The sequence below is a fragment of the Danio aesculapii genome, chromosome 15 (genome assembly GCF_903798145.1).
Source record: "Danio aesculapii chromosome 15, fDanAes4.1, whole genome shotgun sequence".
Taxonomy (NCBI): Eukaryota; Metazoa; Chordata; class Actinopteri; order Cypriniformes; family Danionidae; genus Danio; species Danio aesculapii.
In genome coordinates, this window is record NC_079449.1 from 43,682,879 (window position 1) to 43,700,079 (window position 17,201).

The 17,201-nt window shown below is 40.8% G+C and overlaps 1 protein-coding gene across 1 annotated transcript in view; it reads left to right on the plus strand.

The window, feature by feature from the left end:
• smc4 (structural maintenance of chromosomes 4) overlaps nucleotides 1-9,485 on the plus strand; it is a 44,348-nt gene extending 34,863 nt beyond the window's left edge. The window contains exons 22-24 of the mRNA XM_056473060.1: nucleotides 2,989-3,221; nucleotides 6,879-7,062; nucleotides 9,199-9,485. Of these exons, the coding sequence (XP_056329035.1) occupies nucleotides 2,989-3,221; nucleotides 6,879-7,062; nucleotides 9,199-9,357 (576 nt within the window). The 3' untranslated portion in view covers nucleotides 9,358-9,485. The remainder of the gene's footprint in view (nucleotides 1-2,988; nucleotides 3,222-6,878; nucleotides 7,063-9,198) is intronic.
• Nucleotides 9,486-17,201: the final 7,716 nt, after the last annotated feature.

The following is a 17,201-nucleotide window of genomic DNA, read 5'->3' on the forward strand; positions in this document are numbered from 1 at the left end:
TCAGAGTTTCCTTTTTATCAACTGCGTTACGTCAGTCGCGTCGGTTTCTTTCTCCAATCAAATGAAGGCAGAGGCAGGGTTTCCGTTGAGGTGACAGCAGTGTTTGTGTTGTCAAGATGATTATGGAGAACTTTTAAAGGAGGAGGAGAGACTAGTCGCTGTTTCAAGTTATCCAGAGTTGTCACTTCACAAATCTTGAATATCACAATATTATTCAATATTACAATTATAACATCAATAGCAGCGTTTGCGCACAATACACAGCTGATTCAGTCATTGCCAAGTGATATAAATAAGAGCACCGCGCTGTTCTTGTAAAAAAAAAAAAAAGACAGTTTGGTGCACCTTAAAGCGTAACACAAAAGCGTGTTCGGTGTCATCGGCCCCTAAATTTGCTACACATTTGTTAATTCGCGAGACAGTAACACGTGCAACCACACATGCCTACAGACGTATATTGCCAAAGAAGCAAAATGATAGAAGGATATTGCTGGTCACAGTTTGACACAGATGAGTTGATGCCAAACCAGCGCTGATGCTGATTGCCTCTGTCCTGGATCTGCGTCATAAACTCAACAAAAAGGCTATTGATGATTTGGTGTACAACCAACAAACCCTTTTTCCATTTGGAAATTACAGTTAATTAATAATTCTTATCAAATATCCTACAGAGCTTAATCTTTGAATCAAACAAACCCAGAGATTTTATTAATTTTTGCATAATGATAACTCTGCATTAATGTAATATTGTATGTAAACAACATACTTGTTTTATACTATAGTAGCCTATATTTTACAAAAAGCCAACATATGAGCCTTGTCGTTGTCTTTCATCACACGCAGCATGCACACATGAACCGCGAGTGAGCCGGAGAAAATAAAAGCACAGAAGCTCTTAGGCTAAATCAGATGCTCAAGACATAATCTTTAAACTAATGACTTATTTAAAATCTTGACAGAGGTTTATGATATAATAATAACAGCAGAGCATTAATTAAATGCTGCGATCGATTTGAGGTAGCCTGCTATTTTTATTTGACTGAAGGAAAAAAAAACATGATTGGACAAACAGCCTATGCCGGTTTAAAAGGTTTCAGTCAGTGTTTTCATTTTGTAATCTAAATTTTAATTAAAGTGAAAAATATCTAGGGCAGCACTATTTATTTAATTGGTTTTATTTAGTTTATTCTGTTTTTATATGCTGTTGGAAACACTGCAGGTGCGCTATGATGTTCTGTTGTTAATATGTTCTGTTGTTAATATGTTCTGTTCACATGTTAAAATAAATCCGTATTTTAAAATGCAATATTTAATGTCAGACACAAAACAGACATGTCAAAAAAATGTGGTTATTAAATCATAATTTAATTAATCTGAGCAGTTAATGGTTAATATTCGGTTAACGAGCAGCAGTTGTCGGTTGGCAAAATTAACTGAAATGTGCATCCCTACGCTTGTTAGACGTTCTTTAGATCTATACTCCTAGATGTACTTTAAGGTCATCCTCTGAACTCACTCTTGTTGTTCCTCAAATCCTCAATGTGCATTTGGGCCTTTAGTGATGCCTTATGAAGTGATAAACGTCCTACATACGGAAATATATAAAAACTTAATATTTTAAAATTGCACCTTAAAGGTACTCTTCCATTTTTTTCGGCGAAATAAGCTCATTTTAGCACTCTCCTATAACTTTTAGCATTTTTAAATCCATTTAGCTGATCACTGGGTCTGGCAGGAGCACTTTTAGCTTAGCATAAGTCATTGAATCCGATTAGACCATTAGCATCTCACTCAAAATTTTTTTTGAAAATGTATTATTCCTATTTAAACTCGAGTCAAGAATCTCACTCAATTAAAGAATACCGGAGTGCACAGAGGAGTGAGTTCGAATCTCACATAGATCTCGTGTTTTTCTTTCTTACTCTATCTGCACCCCTCACATTTTTCTGGAGCTTATATATAATATTAGAAGTGCAGCTTTGTCTTTTGTAGGAAAATATATCCATATTTTAAGATGTAGGAGGTCGTTCATATATACATCTATTCACACACACACATACTTGATACATTTTTTTAATATCACTTTTTTTTCAGGGTTTCCAAATGCTATTGTGAGCATTAATTGCAGCCTGTTTTAAAGCTCCATCAGTCACTAAAGGACACTGATAATATGAAATCTGTCCATAGTATAAATGTGCAGGTACAACTTTATTCTCTGTCCTTAATCTTTTGGTGTTTCAACTATTAAACTCATTACTGCTTCCACTTACAAGCTCATAAGTGATGGTGACCCCACCTCATCACTATGTTGAGGCTAAATGGCTGATTTTCAGGGAGTAATGATTCAAGTGTATATTACAAATATAGTAAAAACAAACATTGTGCAAAGCAAATGTTGCACAAAGAATAACCTTTTCTGCCTTATATGATGATAACCTACCTGCAGCCTAACCCAGAGGAAACCTCAGTGACCCAAGCAGACCAAAAAGATGGAAGAGTGCTAAGAAATATCTTCTGTAGTTGCATTGTACACTATGACTGATGCAAAATGAAAAGTTGCTAATTTCTATGCTAATATACTGTAGCTATGAAATGTACTATCAATTTGGCGTAATAATCAAGGAACATTGCTACCATTCCATGACTACAGCAGGAGCAATATTTTGTCTTGCCTGAAAATAGTCAACTTTTCATCCGTTGGTTGTAAGACATAACTTCACTAGAGTCAAGCTTTGCATAGAAAACGAAACTGCAAGATGCTAATGGTCTAATCCAATTCAATGATTTATGCTAAGCTAAGCTAAAAGTGCTCTAGCTTACTCAAAGTTTGGCTGAATGGACTCAAAAATGGTAAAACTCAAACAGTTTACCTCTAGGGAACTTGTAAAATTAGCCTATAAAAAAAAAAGTGAGTCTTTTTGTGAGTGTTTGTTTAATGGTTCCTCATTAAAAGCTTGCATTACTGTGTGCATTTGTCTGCGTGTATAGGAAGAGTTGTATCTGCAGAGAGTGGCGGAGCTTGATGACATCACCATGCAGAGAGACAGCTTCAAGAGGGGCTGCGAGGACCTGCGCAAACAGAGACTGCACGAGTTCATGGCAGGATTCAACATCATCACCAACAAACTAAAGGAGAACTATCAGATGCTCACGCTAGGGGGCGACGCAGAGCTGGAGCTGGTGGACAGTCTGGATCCCTTCTCTGAGGGCATCATGTTCAGGTGTGTGTTTGCATTTAACTACATATACGTTCACATTGAAAGAGATATTAAAACATGCATCATACTAGTCATATGGAGATATTCAGCTCAATATATTGTGATAATGAACATGCACAATATGAATATCATGTGGGAACAAAATATTCAGAACTAAAACGCATTAGTGTAAATGAGGCCTTAGCTTCCTTCTACATCAGGGCAGGCCACAGCAAAATTATTGCATTCTCAATCTAGACAAAGTTATATGTTTTACACACACTAGCGGTGGGCGGTACACCGGTGTCATAGTCATCACCGGTGTGACATTGCGCCACGACATGGATTTTCTAATACCGTCAATACCGTAATAAATCAATTATGCGCCTTGAACGGCTGCATTTACATCAATAATAGCTAATTCTAAATAATAAGGCATTCAATTTTCTTCAAACGTTCAGTTGTGGTCTGAATACATGTCCTTATACTACAGGGCTCGAAATTGCAACCATTTTGGTCGCATGAGCGCCCGAAATTTAATCTATGCGCCCTCATAATATATTTGGGAGCATTTGTGTGTCTGAATATAATGGTCGTAGTGCAATCTGATTTGATTTTCTCTAAAAACTTGCTGAATCGCTCTACCCTGCTGCTGTATTGGTAATGGTATTGGTATATTAGCTGTCAGTCACTCAACGCTTCCCGCTGTCAGATGACAGGGAGCTTTTGTTACTGCAGGAAATGCAAACGGCTGAAGAGTGAAAAGTGCACAGGTTTGCAAACCTCACCTAAAGTTATAATAATAATAATGGCGCAGATGACAGCGACCACGACATGAGGTAAATGTTGATCCGCCAGCTGAGATCAATCGAGTGTTTTCGGAGAAGGTGCCCGAATCTCGATGCGTTGCATTCACCGCGTGTTCAGCGCAAATGTCCGCTAAATATAAAATCTAACACTGTACACATCATCGCCAAAGAAACTCACCTTTACTAAGTTTACACTGAAACTACGGCTCATAACAAAGAGCGGAATTGCGCCGGTGGTCATCACGAGAATCCTGCTCTGTCTGCTCATAAATTGGTGCGGCTGACTCGCCTGCTTTATTCCACCAACACAGAGAAATGAAGATCAGCTCATAACGAGACTGAGCATTTACAATGACCCAAACCAAAACTTTTAAAGAGTGATAGAAGTGAGACTTTCTTTTGTCCGTTCTTCCTTGAGATGTTTTTTATTTTGCTATTGAAAGTAATACCATGATATTATACCGTCACCGTTCAAAAGATGAAAAATACCGTGATATTAATTTTAGGTCATATCGCCCACCCCTAACACACACATTCACATGTTTGTGCTATGTATATCTTGAAAAGACAGTAAATGCACAAAGATGGAATGAAAGGCTTTTACAATAACATTTACAAGTAGATGCATGACAAATCAAAAAATGTGTTTTGACAACCACACACTTTCAAGTAGGGCTGGGTGATTTAATTCGATAAGGATAATTATCACAATATATACTTTTTCGATGAAACGAAAATGACAGTTCGATAAGTGTTCAATAAATGTTTATGAATGCGTAATGCTGTGCAGGCATTTTGCAGCCTGCACCTCTGGATGCGGCACGTAATACAAGTTTACAGCCATACAGTTAGTTGCACTTGGAGGAGAAAGAAAAAAAAATAAAGTAAAAAAAAAGGTCACAGTCACATCCCCAAACTTCAGTAGTCTGGAGCTACTTAGTTTTTAGCAATCCGACACAAAACAGAGCAACATGCACTGCAAACTGCGCAGACGACCTCTGCCATCAAAAACAGGCAACACCACACAATCTCAATGAACACTTGATGCTGAACAGGCTGCATTAAGGGCATTCGTTACGACATTGATCGGATCTTTTGTTGTCAAGCTTATGTTTCTTTTTTAACATTAAGATATTTTCTTTGAAATCTGTAATACCATTATATATTACAGATACTAACAATACTAATACAGATAGTAACAACACTATTATTCCTCATCGATAGTAAAATAACCAGTCTTTATATATTTAAAGGGCACCTATGGTAAAAAATCTACTTTTCAAGCTGTTTGGACAGCCATATGTGCATGTATGGTGTATAGACCGTCATATTGGGGTGATATAAGCACACCCAGTGCTTTTTTTTTCAATTTAACAACATAAAAAACGGTGGACAAATTGGAGCTGTTTTAAAATCGACCGCAACTTTACGTAGGAGAGCAGTCCCCCCGCCCACCAATATTGATTGACAGGCGCGTCATCATATCCTCAGTTTGTTGATTCACGTCCGCCATTTTCAGCGTGAGTCGAAGCGATATCACTAAAGGAACACGCTAGCTCTATTTTTAGATGCAAGGCTCATTGGGCTCAACACAAGATCAATATTCTCCACATTATCGCGCTAATCAGAATTATTGGTTGTATCTTTAGGTAGGTTTGCAAACATGTGTACTTCTCATTGAGTCTACCTTATACTTCAGCCGTTTGCATTTCTCACGATCCCAGAAGCTCCCTGTGATCTTAACTAGCATGCGTTTTAGAGTTCTAAACAAGTTTCTATCAGGGTACGCTCAAGTGGACGGCTGGGCGCCGCGGACCGCTGCAGAAACCTATGTTTAGAATTCAAAAATGCGTGGCGTAACGATTCGGGACACTTCATGTCTCTGCCGCGCCACAGAGAGTGTCTGGTGTGCCGTGTCGCGGCTTCAAGCGGCGCATCCGGTGCCTCAGTCAAAGTTAATTCAGTGTGCGTGGTTATTAGTTTCTGTGTACAAGCTCGGCACTTGAAACTAGCGCCAAAACAATCCAATAAAGTGCTTTCACGGTTTCAGTTTAATTCGTTTAATCGAGCGGTATGAGCAGGACAGTCTTTACAAGCTATTCGCAGGACTAATAATATTCTTAGATTACCTCGGAAGAACGAACTCTGCCAGAAGGATGAGAGAACTCAAAACTTGTTGTGTGAACGGAGACACTCCCTGCATTTTTAAAATGAGAGTCTGCATAGATATAAAATTGGCTAAAACATCCACGGATATAACCGAGATCGCAATATGGAATGTCAAGAGAGTGACCCCATAGGTAAAGTAAACTACACACACTTGATTATGTATTGCATAGACGCGTCTCTCAGCGCAAAGCATAACTTAACCTTTAAATGTCCATGCTTAATCAGTCATCGATTAGGTCTATCAATTAAAGGGTTTTTGACAATCATTAGATCGTTAATAGTCGTTAACATCCCTAAATAAAATATACTAAAGGATATTTCACCCTAAATACGCCATACTGACCATTAATATTATAATTTATATGGTCAGACCGCTAAAACATTTCACAAAATGTGTTAAATCAGCTGCACAAAGAGATTAGCATGCTTAAAATCCTTTAAAATTGATAGATTTGACACTTATCGTGATAATTGTCGATATCGCCCAGCTCTACTTTCAAGCATGTCTGAATTCTCGGTATGGTTCAATACATGAAAGTGGTCAACTAACAAATGTCTTGTTTTGTTCGAGATATTAGATGCATTCAGTGCTTTATTTCAGTCTATACAATAAAATCTGCGTTCTTAGTTTATCTATCATTTAATGTGGTGGTATTTTAATAGCTCTGTTGTTAATTTTTCTCTCTGTGTGTGTGTTTTTCAGTGTGCGTCCCCCGAAGAAGAGTTGGAAGAAGATCTATAATCTGTCTGGAGGAGAGAAGACGCTCAGCTCTCTGGCGCTGGTGTTTGCTCTGCATCACTTCAAGCCCACACCGCTCTACTTCATGGACGAGATCGACGCTGCGCTCGACTTCAAGAACGTCTCCATTGTGGCCTGCTACATATACGTACGTCCACTTATCCACTTCAGGGCGTTTTTAAAGCAGTTTTAAAGCCAAAGTGCTGTACGTGAAGAGAAAAATACGACCGATATATAAATGCCAAAACAACTATAGGCTGGTCATTATAAAATATGCAGATGGTTCAAAACCAGTATGGAAATCATTACATCAACATTTCTTAAACGCTAATGTTAAAACAACGTTTAACCCTGGTGTGCTGTTGGGTCGTTTTCATCCACTCTGGGCTGATTTTGAGTCTTAATTTGGCCACATCTTTCTCTGTTTCAGCAGATGGGATGATTCCTGTTGACAAAATGCTTTGGAAATGTAAAACAAATTCAACAATACGCTCTGGGTTGTATTGTTGGTGCTGTTTTTAGTTTAATATAACAACTGTATTAATCCCACCAGGGGCAATTAAATTAGGGCAGTAGCATCATGACACAACAAACACATACAAAGACAAATCACTTACAAACAATACTGATAAACACAATCCAGCATGCTTCATAATAACTTCATAAATATGGTAATACTACAAAGGTTTAGCACCTAAATACTGTTAGACAAAGTTTATTTCAATTGTTTGTTTTTCTTTATCTATCTATGCTTGTAGATTGTTTATTAGATTCTATGCAGATGCACTTCCTCTACAGAATCACTCCAATCCATCTAAAATTATCAACAGGGTATATGGACACAGACTTAAGTTCAGTCAGCCAGCCTCAGGGCTTTTGGTTAATTGTCATCCCATACAAAATCGCTGTGTTTAGGGGTGCTTTCACACCTGCATTATTTAGTTCAGTTGAATCGCACTAGAGTTGGTTTTCCCTCTTGGTGCGGTTCGTTTGAGCAGGTGTGAATACAGCAATCGTACTCGAGTGCGGACCAAAAAAGCGTACCGAGACCTACTTGAAGAGGTGGCTTTCAAGTGAACCCTGGAGCGGTCCGTTTGTGGTGAGAACATGATTCGAACTAAAACAGACCCAATCGCAAAAAGTACTGCGCCTTTTTGGCTAATCCAGCTGCCGTAGTCCAATGCGCTGAGTTTGAGGAAAAATACTTCTTGAAAGCGCTTTACCAACTGTTTTAAATGGAGAGAGAGAGGGAAAAACATTACCTGATGGATAGTTGGTAATATTTCCGGAAGATGACCATGTCGCAGTTTTGCTAAATTAATTCACGCCTCCTGTTAACGCCTTTGCTGTTTGCAATGCATTAAAACATTGTTTTTTCATTTATATTTCATTTTTTCATTCTCGAAATGTATAGTTTGTCTAAAGTGATGTTTACAAACTATATAGTATATACTATGACCAGGGATACAATCAGCCAGCGCAGCGACATTTAATGTCTGCCGGTTTGTTTACTTGCTAGAGTTTCATTGGCATTTTCCCATATGTTAATTCTGACCAATCGAAAAGCAGTTTAGAAAATACGTTCAACCACATCTGGCCAATGAGTGATGTGGATTATGTCACATGACTGCATTTGATTTGATTGCATGACTAAAGCAATCAGTGTGGTGTGAAAAGGGCCCAAAGCGGAGGAGAAACACTACAATGTATCATTTGTTGCCCTTGGTCAGGACCAAATGAACAGAACGACAGGTGTGAAAGCACCCTAAGATCTGATTTCTTTAAAAAAACAGCGATCTTCACTGCCTGGCTGAGATACGATATAAAGTGGGTCTTAGACCAAACAAGAAGCCCAGCATTAAATGATATTTTTCTGCATCATGTCTTTAAAATATGGAAATTAATTGTCCCCCAATATTTTTAATGGAGTTTTTTAATGGAATTTTTAAACAGTCTTTTGTCTTTATATGCTTAAACAAGTAATGAACTCTGAAGTCTATTTAACTGATTATATATGAATCGCATTACAGCATCGATGCTGTAAAAGGAGCATTATGAAGCTGAAAACAGCCACATGAAGCTTTCATTGGAAGTTCATCATTGGCTGAAAAACACTAGCTGTGCATATAGCCCATTCTTTACAAACAGAGATATTCTATTCATCTGGTGAAATTGTGTTTATATTGCAGATTAACCAAATATCGCGATGCTAGATTTTTCAATATCGTGCAGCCCTAACAGGAAACACAAAAATGTAGGATTTAACTTTCTCTGGTTTCTGCAGGAACAAACCAAGAATGCTCAGTTCATCATCATCTCTCTGAGGAACAACATGTTTGAGATGGCCGACCGGCTCATTGGCATCTACAAAACACACAACACCACCAAGAACGTGGCCATCAACCCCAAAACCATCGTCCTCCGAGAGATCCAGACGGCATGAGCGCAGACTCAGTAATACACCATCACTCGTTCTGCTTTCACATGGCTTTACTCCTGTCGTAATGCCTTTTACGTGTCTCCCTTTACTCTGCTTTTTAATTTTTAATAAAATGATTTTTATTCACCTTATTCTCCGCGTACGAGCGGGCGCAGCCATTTGAATCATTTTGGCTCGAAACTTCCGGTCTCATTCACTTTAATTTATTTTTAAACGTTAAAAACAGCTCGTTTTGCTGCTTGGTGTTGCAAACGGATATTTTTTTAGTATATTATTCTACTTTGTCTATATAGTCATGCAAACACTTGTTTGTAGAGTAAGTAGTTTGACCGTTTTCTGCCGTTTATTATTCCTAGTTATTTCTCCCATAGGCAACTGAATCAGAAGTTTTAAAACAATCGCAAAAACGCGCGCACTTCCGCATTAAAGAATAAGGTCAATACTACAGAATTATAAGTGTAGCCCATCGACTGATCTCATGTTTTAACTGGATGTTTTAGATTTGAGACATCTAAACCACAGTAATAAACCACAATAAGCACTTTTTGCTTGCTTTTTTTTTTTTTAAAGCTGCTTTAACATTTGTGCATGAAACATCTGGAAGGAAAGCAACATTGGCTACTGATATTTATTCATCTGAGGCTTGGAAACTTTTTGGAAAAAATCAAATACATAGTTTTGAAGACTTGAATAAGCAGTTTATTTTCATATTTAAAGAGTAAAAGTGCTTCATTTGTAGTAGCAGGTGGTGAAGAATGTACATTCAGTTGACAAAAATATAGATCCTGCATGTTTTGGAGCAATTAGTCTTTCCACACATTAAAAGGCACAGTTTGTTTTACAGATGCATTGTGGGTAATGTAGTTTTCTGTGATCGTTTATTTACACCACAGTTATTGCCCCGCTCATCAGGTTTTGTAAGGCACATTGTTTATGCAGAATATTGTACTTGATCTGGACTGGTCATGTCTAGGGCCAGACAGAATCTGCAGACATTTTTTGATATTTCTGCAGAGAAAAAAAATCTGCTGAATGAATTTGGGAGTCTGATAACTAAACTTAATATATGAAATAAAAATTAATACCTTTATAACTTTAATGTTTACTATGAGAATCTAATTAGATCCATATATTTGGTAAAATAAGCAAGTCTCTTATATAATATCTCTACTAAAGACAGAAAATGCTACTCTACATTGTATTGTAAATAAATCAAGTGAGCATTTTCATATTTGTCAATAATTATAGTGAAATTAATTTAAAAACTGAATAAATATAAATTTAGACAAGTAAATAAATAGACTTCTAAATAGATTTCTGCATGCGCAGATTCTGTGTGGGCCTAGTCATTGGAGAGTCACTGGAGAAATCATTTTCTTAGATCATCTGACATTAAATCACTGTACAATTAAAAATAAAATACTTCACAAGACCAAAAACAACATTTAAAGAAATCAAGTTTTCTCCTCCACATTTTGGTAGGGTTGTCTGCAAGGTCATTTAAAGTCTATAAAACGAATCCGACAATTGTTACCATTAAATGTTTGTGTTCAACAGTAGAAAAGATCATGGGTTTGGATCAAGCAGAGGGTGAGAAAATCATAACACAACTTTATTTTTAGGTGAACTATCCCTTTAAGAAACTGTTCAGAACAACAAGTGCTTCTCATTGGTGAATAAAAAAACACTACTTTCCTGTTTAAATCAAGTTGATTTCTCTCAGGCGGTTGCAGATATTTATACTTGCTTTAATCATAAACTAGTTTCTTTTTTTTTTTTTTCTTTTTTTTTTTTTGGATTTTGCTTCCCAGGATAACATCTTGATCTAAGATGTTGAATAAATCTGTTTTTATTGGAAGACCAGATAAAATCCTGACTAAAACATCATTTTGTTTTTTGCCGTGTGATCACAGAATATTTATTTCCATATTCCACTGTTTGAGAGCAGAGATACTCAACCTATTTTTGTAAACTTAAAGTAACGTTAAACGCTACAAACTACTTCAAGAGTTCACACTTAGCTGATGATTGATTATAAAGCTGAACCCAAATATAAATCTGAACCCAAGTTTGCACTGGCTGCCAGTTGCTGCTCGCAGCAAATTCAAAGCTCTGATGTTTGCTTACAAAGCGACCTCTGGCTTTGCTCCTTCTTATCTGCTCTCACTTCTGCAGATTTATGTGTCCTCCAGAAACTTGCGTTCTGCGAATGAACGTCGCCTCGTGGTTTCATCCCTAAGAGGGAAGAAATCACTTTCCCGAACTCTCACATTCAATCTGCCCAGTTGGTGGAATGAACTCCCTAACTACATCAGAACAGCAGAGTCACTTGCTGTCTTCAAGAAACCACTAAAAACTCAACTATTTAGTCTCTACTTTCCTTCCTAATCTGTAACTGCCTCTCTGGCTATACCACTAACTGTACTCTCTCTCTCTCTCTCAAAAAAAAACACATTACTAATGCTTAGCTTCTTAGACTTTACACACCTGAAACTTGTCTATAGCACTTGTTCACTGCTGCTCTTATAGTTGTGTAAATTGCTTCCTTGTCCTCATTTGTAAGTCGCTTTGGATAAAAGCGTCTGCTAAATGTAAATGTAAAGCGTGTTTGACATGCTGTCCCGGGAGAGAGCCCTGAGCTCATAAGATCCTTGAGCCCTGGGTTCCCTCCTGTTTGCAAGGCGAGAGAGCTCAAACTTCTCTACTTATTCTATATCTATGGCGCCAATATAGTTTGGTCAATTTTTTTATGTCGTGGGAGGAAACCGGGGGGAAACCCACGCGAGCACAGGGACAACATATAAACTCCACACACAAACATCGACTGGCCTGGTAAGGACTTGAACCAGTAACATTCGTGCTTTTAACCACTGGACAGCTGTATCTAAGAGAAGAGGAGTAGGGGTGGAAGGGGGAATTCTTCAAGATGAAGATACTGAAGTAAAAAACAAATTTGTTATTTATAGGAATCGTCTAAAGCTGCAGTCACACTGGGCTTTATGTGTGCGAAATTCTGTCGTACGGCACTGCGAAAAGGGGCGGGATTAAACAAGCTTATTAGACATTAAAAAAAGCGAGCGATTGCTCCATGTTCTACATTTCTGTCCAGAGAGGTCGTGTTTTGATCCTCGATTGGTCTCACGCAGTCAAGTGATGCGACTTCGCAGGTTAGAGTTCACCAAGCTTGAACTTTGCACCGCAGCAACCTGCGAAACTCGACGCATGACCCTGCGTTTCCGGTCTGACACATTCGCGTGCGTATGAATGGAAGTCTATGGGAGGAAAAGCCCAGTGTGATCGCAGCTTAATTGGTAAATCCAGTGTCAGCTAATGCGGGTCAGTCATAAGCATGTGATCCTCTCGAATTTAGATTATAAATAAGTTGTATTTTCAAGTTTTACAGTCTTGCTAATATAATCCTTTGTGTGCTCCCTATAACTGTAGACCTAGAAAATTGTGTAGTGTTCAACTTATTTTTTAACCTTGGTCATATCCTCTTAAGGCCCAAGCTGTCTTTTTTACATGCATTTATTTATTTCTCTTTGCTATTTGGGCTTAATTGGAACCTAATTAGAATAACCTAAGTATCATCTTTTGATATGATGTACTTTTAGAGAGAAATAATGTCCATATAAGTGGACTCGTGGTCCAAATTTACATAAAACACTTTGTCCTGAATGTTTAATGCATATATAACAGAATTGTTTTTAACTTGCTTTGACTATCAGAGAGTAAACACAACATTTTTTGTTCACTTATTTTGGACTGTTAAAAATAGTGTTTGGGACATTTCATATGCTGCACAACAGCTGCAGGACGACACTATGTCTATAACAAAATATAAAACAAAGTATTTTAAACAGCCACTTAAGAGCTAAAATGTGCCGTCCACGTATGTAAGCCCCAGGAGGTTAAAGTCTTAAGCTGACCATTATAAAACCAGCAGAACCCTATTAAAAGCCTTCATTGGGACCGTCTGTATGAACACGTTTATAAATACCCAACAGTGAGTGAAATAAACCAAGATTAGCATATCAAGGAAAGATTGGCAGATAATAGTACATCTGAAGTGGACCTAAATCATTATAGTCACTGACGGACACAACCTGAGCCACTCGACATCGTCAGAGTCTTATATAACTGTTCTGTAGTCTGCGCGCCAGTTTAATGCAATCGGCACAAAGGAGCTTTTGTAGAAAGATGAAGCACTGCCAGCTATACTGGATCTGGCTGCAAATACAAATCAGTGCCTAATAACTTTCTCTGTAACAGTTTGATAGTAAATATTTGTGCCCAATATTCATTTATATTATTTCTGGCGCCTCAAGGAACATTAATTAAAATATTATAAAAGACATGTCATGACCTCTTTAAACCACAAGCATTCTGTGGGTTAGATCTGTATCAGACATGTACTTACAGCTGTGGGGAAACATCGTTCCAGAAATCAATGCTGAGATTTTCAAAATGCATCTTATTCAATATTGAAATAATTCCATGCTAGCCGAAAGTGCCGTCTGCTGTCAAACACTAGCCGAAAGTGCCGTCTGCTGTCAAACACTAGCCGAAAGTGCCGTCTGCTGTCAAACACTAGCCTAAAGCGCCGTCTGCTGTCAAACACTAGCCTAAAGCGCCGTCTGCTGTCAAACACTAGCCTAAAGCGCCGTCTGCTGTCAAACACTAGCCTAAAGCGCCGTCTGCTGTCAAACACTAGCCTAAAGCGCCGTCTGATGTCAAACACTAGCCTAAAGCGCCGTCTGCTGTCAAACACTAGCCTAAAGCGCCGTCTGCTGTCAAACACTAGCCTAAAGCGCCGTCTGATGTCAAACACTAGCCTAAAGCGCCGTCTGCTGTCAAACACTAGCCTAAAGCGCCGTCTGCTGTCAAACACTAGCCTAAAGCGCCGTCTGCTGTCAAACACTAGCCTAAAGCGCCGTCTGATGTCAAACACTAGCCTAAAGCGCCGTCTGCTGTCAAACACTAGCCGAAAGCGCCGTCTGATGTCAAACACTAGCCTAAAGCGCCGTCTGCTGTCAAACACTAGCCTAAAGCGCCGTCTGCTGTCAAACACTAGCCTAAAGCGCCGTCTGATGTCAAACACTAGCCTAAAGCGCCGTCTGCTGTCAAACACTAGCCTAAAGCGCCGTCTGCTGTCAAACACTAGCCTAAAGCGCCGTCTGCTGTCAAACACTAGCCTAAAGCGCCGTCTGATGTCAAACACTAGCCTAAAGCGCCGTCTGCTGTCAAACACTAGCCGAAAGCGCCGTCTGATGTTAAACACTAGCCTAAAGCGCCGTCTGCTGTCAAACACTAGCCTAAAGCGCCGTCTGCTGTCAAACACTAGCCTAAAGCGCCGTCTGCTGTCGAACACTAGCCTAAAGCGCCGTCTGCTGTCGAACACTAGCCTAAAGCGCCGTCTGATGTCGAACACTAGCCTAAAGCGCCGTCTGATGTCGAACACTAGCCTAAAGCGCAGTCTGATGTCGAACACTAGCCTAAAGCGCCGTCTGATGTCGAACACTAGCCTAAAGCTCCGTCTGCTGTCGAACACTAGCCTAAAGCGCCGTCTGCTGTCGAACACTAGCCTAAAGCGCCGTCTGCTGTCGAACACTAGCCTAAAGCGCCGTCTGCTGTCGAACACTAGCCTAAAGCGCCGTCTGCTGTCGAACACTAGCCTAAAGCGCCGTCTGCTGTCGAACACTAGCCTAAAGCGCCGTCTGCTGTCGAACACTAGCCTAAAGCGCCGTCTGATGTCAAACACTAGCCTAAAGCGCCGTCTGATGTCAAACACTAGCCTAAAGCGCCGTCTGCTGTCAAACACTAGCCGAAAGCGCCGTCTGCTGTCAAACACTAGCCTAAAGCGCCGTCTGATGTCAAACACTAGCCTAAAGCGCCGTCTGCCGTCAAACACTAGCCTAAAGCGCCGTCTGCCGTCAAACACTAGCCTAAAGCGCCGTCTGCCGTCAAACACTAGCCTAAAGCGCCGTCTGATGTCAAACACTAGCCTAAAGCGCCGTCTGCCGTCAAACACTAGCCTAAAGCGCCGTCTGCCGTCAAACACTAGCCTAAAGCGCCGTCTGCTGTCAAACACTAGCCTAAAGCGCCGTCTGCTGTCAAACACTAGCCTAAAGCGCCGTTTGATGTCAAACACTAGCCTAAAGCGCCGTCTGATGTCAAACACTAGCCTAAAGCGCCGTCTGCTGTCAAACACTAGCCTAAAGCGCCGTCTGCTGTCAAACACTAGCCTAAAGCGCCGTCTGCTGTCAAACACTAGCCTAAAGCGCCGTCTGCTGTCAAACACTAGCCTAAAGCGCCGTCTGCTGTCAAACACTAGCCTAAAGCGCCGTCTGCTGTCAAACACTAGCCTAAAGCGCCGTCTGCTGTCAAACACTAGCCTAAAGCGCCGTCTGCTGTCAAACACTAGCCTAAAGCGCCGTCTGCTGTCAAACACTAGCCTAAAGCGCCGTCTGCTGTCAAACACTAGCCTAAAGCGCCGTCTGCTGTCAAACACTAGCCTAAAGCGCCGTCTGCTGTCAAACACTAGCCTAAAGCGCCGTCTGCTGTCAAACACTAGCCTAAAGCGCCGTCTGCTGTCAAACACTAGCCTAAAGCGCCGTCTGCTGTCAAACACTAGCCTAAAGCGCCGTCTGCTGTCAAACACTAGCCTAAGCGCCGTCTGCTGTCAAACACTAGCCTAAAGCGCCGTCTGCTGTCAAACACTAGCCTAAAGCGCCGTCTGCTGTCAAACACTAGCCTAAAGCGCCGTCTGATGTCAAACACTAGCCTAAAGCGCCGTCTGCTGTCAAACACTAGCCTAAAGCGCCGTCTGATGTCAAACACTAGCCTAAAGCGCCGTCAGCTGTCAAACACTAGCCTAAAGCGCCGTCTGCTGTCAAACACTAGCCTAAAGCGCCGTCAGCTGTCAAACACTAGCCTAAAGCGCCGTCTGCTGTCAAACACTAGCCTAAAGCGCCGTCTGATGTCAAACACTAGCCTAAAGCGCCGTCTGCCGTCAAACACTAGCCTAAAGCGCCGTCTGCCGTCAAACACTAGCCTAAAGCGCCGTCTGCCGTCAAACACTAGCCTAAAGCGCCGTCTGCCGTCAAACACTAGCCTAAAGCGCCGTCTGCCGTCAAACACTAGCCTAAAGCGCCGTTTGATGTCAAACACTAGCCTAAAGCGCCGTCTGCTGTCAAACACTAGCCTAAAGCGCCGTCTGCTGTCAAACACTAGCCTAAAGCGCCGTCTGCTGTCAAACACTAGCCTAAAGCGCCGTCTGCTGTCAAACACTAGCCTAAAGCGCCGTCTGCTGTCAAACACTAGCCTAAAGCGCCGTCTGCTGTCAAACACTAGCCTAAAGCGCCGTCTGCTGTCAAACACTAGCCTAAAGCGCCGTCTGCTGTCAAACACTAGCCTAAAGCGCCGTCTGCTGTCAAACACTAGCCTAAAGCGCCGTCTGCTGTCAAACACTAGCCTAAAGCGCCGTCTGCTGTCAAACACTAGCCTAAAGCGCCGTCTGCTGTCAAACACTAGCCTAAAGCGCCGTCTGCTGTCAAACACTAGCCTAAAGCGCCGTCTGCTGTCAAACACTAGCCTAAAGCGCCGTCTGCTGTCAAACACTAGCCTAAAGCGCCGTCTGCTGTCAAACACTAGCCTAAAGCGCCGTCTGCTGTCAAACACTAGCCTAAAGCGCCGTCTGCTGTCAAACACTAGCCTAAAGCGCCGTCTGCTGTCAAACACTAGCCTAAAGCGCCGTCTGCTGTCAAACACTAGCCTAAAGCGCCGTCTGCTGTCAAACACTAGCCTAAAGCGCCGTCTGCTGTCAAAACACTAGCCTAAAGCGCCGT